This window comes from Nestor notabilis, unplaced genomic scaffold (assembly GCF_000696875.1).
Source record: "Nestor notabilis isolate BGI_N333 unplaced genomic scaffold, ASM69687v1 scaffold23450, whole genome shotgun sequence".
Lineage (NCBI taxonomy): Eukaryota > Metazoa > Chordata > Aves > Psittaciformes > Psittacidae > Nestor > Nestor notabilis.
This window is the reverse complement of record NW_009911166.1, coordinates 32154-38153: the sequence shown is the minus strand read 5'-3', so window position 1 is coordinate 38153 and position 6000 is coordinate 32154. Positions and strand designations below refer to the sequence as shown.

The 6000-nt window shown below is 41.4% G+C and overlaps 1 protein-coding gene across 4 annotated transcripts in view; it reads right to left on the bottom strand.

The window, feature by feature from the left end:
* PTBP2 (polypyrimidine tract binding protein 2) overlaps positions 1 to 6000 on the bottom strand; it is a 42108-nt gene that overhangs the window by 5006 nt on the left and 31102 nt on the right. For all 4 annotated transcript variants that reach the window (XM_010013481.1, XM_010013489.1, XM_010013497.1 and 1 more), the window contains one exon: positions 5480 to 5675. In XM_010013481.1, coding sequence (XP_010011783.1) covers positions 5480 to 5675 — 196 coding nt within the window. The remainder of the gene's footprint in view (positions 1 to 5479; positions 5676 to 6000) is intronic.

The window sequence follows — 6000 nt, the reverse complement described above, 5'->3', positions numbered from 1 at the left end:
AGCCCCTGTGTCCAACCTGGCCTTGAACACTGCCAGGGATGGGGCAGCCACAGCTTCTCTGGGCACCCTGTGCCAGCGCCTCAGCACCCTCACAGGGAAGAGCTTCTGCCTTAGATCTAACCTGAACTTCCCCTGTTCCAGTTTGAACCCATCACCCCTTGTCCTATTACTCCAGCCCCTGATGAAGGTCCCTCTGCAGCATCCTTGTAGCCCCCTTCAGACACTGGAAGCTGCTCTGAGGTCTCCAGCAGCTTCTCTTCTCCAGGCTGAACAGCCCCAATGTTCTCAGCCTGTCTCCATACTCTAAAATGTATCCAGCCTGTACTCTAAAATGCTTCAAGTTTCTAGTTATCACAATGGTCCAAAGCAAATACTGAACAAATCAGTAAGAATAAGCACTAATTGTGCTCTCTGCATCATTACATCCTTATTTTCCATCACCCTTTCAAAGGTCTTCCTCATAGAATCCTAGACTGGTCTGGGTTGGAAAGAACCTTAGGATCACCCAGTTTCAACTCCCTGCCATGGGCAGGGATGCCTCACTTCAACTTGACGCTTCAAACTCCATCTGCCACACTGGAGCTGGTCATGTGAAAAGCCCTATCTCTCAGATCCTCTGCATAACTGAGGTGAGGAGGCAATGTTCTCAATTCAAGATTCTAGCCAGCACCACTGATTATGCTTTGTGGCTTCTGTAATCCAATTCCCTGAAGAAGTACGTTACCCTTAGGCTAAACCTTCAGCTTTGCTTTTAGTTTCCTTCTTCCAAGGAAACATGGATTGTGTAGGGAGCTGTTGGTTTTGCCTGGTCAAGTCACTGGGGTACTCGGTGACTGTGGTACTCCCAGGATCAATGAGTGGAAGGTTCTTGTCATATATATGCCTTATCTATAGGTTATACAGGAACAGCTTTTATAGTATTTGATCCACATTTTACAGAGTTCAGTAAAAAAGACACTGACTTAGCAAAATAGGGAAAAAAAAAGAAATCTAAGTTGAGTATTTGATTGCCTTTAACTGCAATCAGATTCTCAGAAGATCCACGGGGGCAGAAGGGGAGCAGTAAGCCAGGTTACAATTTAGGCAAGATTTCCATCTTCATTCCAATTTGTTTGTGAAAAGGGCTGGACAAATGCCCCCTCAAAGGGAACAGGACATCCATCACTACTTTCTGATAGTGCAGAACTGTATTACTTTCTGACCAAGCACTGGAAAGTTATTTTGTGGTTATTTCCTCTTGAGGCACATAGGAAAAGAACCACCAGTAAGTGTTCTAAGAAGGGAAATTAAAGATACAGAATGCTTTCTGATAAAGTTTAGAAGATCAAAAATTGTTAGGATTCAGGGGTCGAACCAGAGGAATAGAAAGTTATCAGTAATGACAATTCCACTCATCTCTCATGCCACAAGATAAAGGGAAAATCTACCCGAATCAAAGGCAACAAATACCATCTTTTACTGCATCAGATGTGGTATTTGTGGGACTGACTGGAGTACTTAAAAGGAACAAAAGCCCCATATCTTCTCTTGCTCCCTTCCATCCTGCAAAAACTCAACAGATTTGAGACTGTATTAGACGGTCTCTGTAAACAACAGCCAGTTAGATTAAATGGGCAATAAAGCAACACAAAATCCAGCAGGTTGGAATAGACCTTCAAGCTCATCCAGTCCAACTGTTCCCAGCAGTGCCAAGGCCACCACTAACCCCTGGCACTGAGGCCTCGGCTACCCGGGGCGGGGAAACTTGCAGGGACGGTGCCTCCCGCCCTGCCCTGGGCAGCCTGTTCCAATGCCTGAGCACCCTCTGGGGAGGAAAGCACCTCCAGCAGAGAAGGCAGAAGTAATACTAACAGCCAAGAGAAAGGATATGAAATTAGATGGGTACTGTTAGGCAATTTTGTTTCTCAAAATGCATTTGGTGTGAAAGTGTAATACTATACACCTATGTGTATTAATAGCAACATAAAAACATACCATAAATATGATGCATGTTTTGCTCTTGGGTTAAAGCTGAAGAATACAGCTTTACTTTTAAGAAAAAACAATTACTAAAGGATGCAGTTAAATAAAGTACCCCTGTACTAGACCAGGTTGCTCAATGCCCCGTCCAACCTGGCCTTGAACACTGAACTGGAAGAAGAAGTTTATTCCCCAAATCAGAGTGTAATGCACAGGGAAACGTGTGAATGTCAAATTAAAGCCCTCAAACAATTCTATAACAATCCAGTTCTGCTCTAAAAAATCGTTCTGGAAGTGTCCTTTTGAGTGCTTTGTATTGCACAGGCTGACTGTCACGTTCAGTTACACTCAGCTCCCGCTGAGGTCATGCAGACAGAAATGTGAAGAATGGCAGTAAGGAGTGACAGATGTCCACCTGAAGGGAAACAACTTATTTTACACCAGGTCGACAGCAATCATTTAAGTATTAGAAAATGACAAGATACCAGAGCATTTCAAATCTTCTACCTTTCCCTAACTTCAGCAGCTTTCAGCCTGTCCAGCATTTATAGGAATAAATGAATCTGAAGATGATTAGTGAAGTCTTTCCTAGCTTTCTGAGGTCTTTTTCTTCAATGAAGCTTGAACACAGCATGTCACATTATTTATTCCCATTCAGGGTATCTTTTTGCCTGACTTCTGAAATGCACCTTAGTAACAATATTTTAGTAAGAGGCAAATTAAAGCTAGACTAAAAGTCTATGATGAACTTATGTGTGAAAACCATAGGCACCGGGAGCAGTCATCTTACTGCAGGTGTGCAGAACTGTGACAGAAATAGATTTAATCCAGAGACCTGGTATGAAACTTTTTTGTGGCCTTATGTCAAGTAACCACCAGCTTTTTGTACCTGTTACTGGCCTGCTTCTTATACTGAGCCTAAATAGGTTTGGGAGAGATAGTAAGTTCTTTTGAAGTCCCTGTGTAACAGTTTTGGGAGCTGCAAGTGTTCCTACACTGCATCATAAAGTTACATTTCCTGAAGGAAAGGGTTAATTCCACCCAGAAGAAAATGGGGGTATGGAATGGTTTAGTATTAATGCAGATTTAAACACCGAGACTCACATTCTGTCACTAAACTCAGCTCACAAAATCGTATTAAACCTAAACCTCACTTCTGACATACAGATTACAGGAGAGAGTTAAAAAGCCAACGACAAAAAAGCATCCAATGTACAGCTACCCAGCAGATAATAGCATAACGTAAGCAAAAGCCAGAACTGAGTCCTCACCACATTTGCTGTTAATGATCTCATTATATACATGTAAGAGAACAGGTACAGCAAGGATTTTAACAAGAATGCCACAGGTTCAATTTAGGGTATTCTTTTTGAGCATGCAAAAGAACCTGAAGAGCATCACACGAAGCTCAAAATGGAGCTCCACTTTTTCATGGAGAAACATGCCCTTTGGGAGCCATCTGTGAATAGGGCACAGCAGACACTGACTGAGTACCCTCTGAAGGTATCATTAGTGACATTACAGAACTCGGACTTCTAAAGCAAATAAAAGGAAATAAAATATTCAAAGAAGGAAGCAGGAGGAAGGTCACTGCTATCATTCTGCCATATTTCACACATCTCAGTTTGCCAACCTCCATATTATAACTGAGTGTTCTCAACCTTCTCCTTTTGAGTCTCTGAATAAAAACGCAGCTATAAATTGCATGTGCAAGCGTCCATTGAAGCTTTTGAGGGTTTCTTCTATCCTTTGCCCTTTCTTATTTATGTCACTTCTATTTCGTGCCTTTTTGCACAGTAAGGAGCCTGGACCGAGAACCATGCTTTCCATATTCAAACAAGCACCATTCCCATTTTGACAACTCAAAGCTCACCCAAACTGGCCATGAGCAGAGTTAGAAAATGGATCCAGCTCCCTTAAGTCTCTTTCCAAACAATGAATGCTTTTACAGAGGGAGAAAATAATGTAAGAACCATGTTTTAGTATCTGCACTACTCATCAAAACAAACATGACTGCCTTCGCTGCAATAGATGGTACTCGTCTACCTGTGATTTTCCTGCTGCTTGGAAAAGCAGTGCTTTTAAAGAGGTGCATTGAAGCTAATATGACTGTAGCCCCATGTCTGATTTCCACCCATTATGTGCTGACCAAAGAATTACTAACTGCCTCCAAGGCAATTCTACAGCACTCATCTCTATGGTGTCACCCTTACAAATCCTCCTCCATCTGCCCTATCAATCCATGAAAAGAGAGATTTCAACACCTAAACAATGGGAAGTTAAAAGAGAAAACAAGGAAATAAACTTTAGCTGTGGGTTCTTCAGAGACTTTAGATTCTTACAGTATTTCTACTTCCCCAAACTCCTGCTGTAGCTAGAAGAGATACAGCGCTTTGCAAGTCAGACTGGAGGATGTGAAGTAGAGCATTCCAAAATTTGTGGGATGTGGGAATATGTGGAATTTACAACTCGATAGGAAACGTATCCTTCAAGTGATCTGATTTTAGAAAAGGGCAGATATAGTACAGCGCTCAGTAGCCTTAACTACAGTATTCACCCTTTTCCTGGGCTCATGTTGTTCACAAAGTGCCTTCTAACTTCTCTGAACACACAAAGCTACACTAGCTCAGACTTACTCCAAGCTGACCCATCCTGTACCAAACCAAGGCATGAAATCTATGTTGCTCTGAAGTTTTCTTTAGAAGAAAAATGGGAATTACTGAAAGAGGAAAATATGAGAAAAGACTAAGTGGGAGGAACAAGGATCACAACAGAATAAATCAGGTTTTCTAAAAGTCAGCGGATGATGCCCGAGTACTATTCCATTTTGAAGAATAGCAACCTGACAGAAGTAGGAGTGAAATTTAGGCAAGAACTTCTGATAAATTAAAACCACAAATTACAACTCTCTCCCAAAGCATGCATTCATTAGTTTGCTAAGAATCAAAAGACATTTATCTCTCTCAGAGCGTTTCACCTACTACTCTGGATGAACTCAAAACCTGACAGGACATTAGAACTCATGTACCACAGCACTAGACATGAAACTACACATTCCTTCTCTTTTTTAAGCAAAGAGCATAATCTTTCCTCATTGAAGGAAACCAACAAAATGTTCTTTTCATAATATGATACTACAAGTATTAGCATGAATGAAACATGCAGATCATGTTAAGTGTCTTACAAACTTGGGTGGGAAGGTGGGCAATGCAGCCAGGAGCAGCTGACAGGAATGTATGAGAGAGGGGAGGACACATTTGGGAACAAAAGCAGAACCAACTCGAGTTTTCCGTCCACCTTGTGGATTTCTCCTTTTCCCTTGCATTCTCTCATTCATTTCTGCAAGATGTCTAAAGACAATGTAACTGTGTTACTACAATTCAGCTCAAAATAGAGACTGAACCCTGAATGGGCCTTTGGACACTACTACAGCCTAAGATCTCTAATTGTTAGAAGAAGAATTAACAACCATTTTCATCAAGTGACTTTGCAATCCGAAAGAACAAGGCAAGAATCATACCTAGAAGAGAGGTCTCCTTTGCAAATGCTGCAGCAATGGCTGGGTCCAGTGCTGGCTGTCCATCACCAGATGGAAGATCAGGGCGAGTGTAGTCCCTGCTTTTATCGTTGTTGTACTTGACATTCAAATTCACCAGTTTGGAAAAATCAATCCGTAGGGTACAGCAAGCATTATAAATGTTTTGACCATCTAAGGCCTGGAAAAGGGAGTCAAGTTACTTAAAATAAGACACAATACAGGCTGGTTGCACATTTATGTTTTAAACAAGGTCAGTGTATACATATATAAGCAAAATGACACAAGTGCTCTTTGACATGGAAAGTTGATCCGAGGAAATAAAACCCTAAAAAATCCTAAGACTTAAATACCTGATGCAGCAGAATATTTACATTGTTCCTGCATGTTTTCCTTCTCCCCTTCAATATTATTAGTGACAAAATTAACAGAAAAGCAGCTTTATCTGCTAACCTAATGTTATACCAATGGTCTGAGCATCATGTTGGTAACACACTCATGCTTTC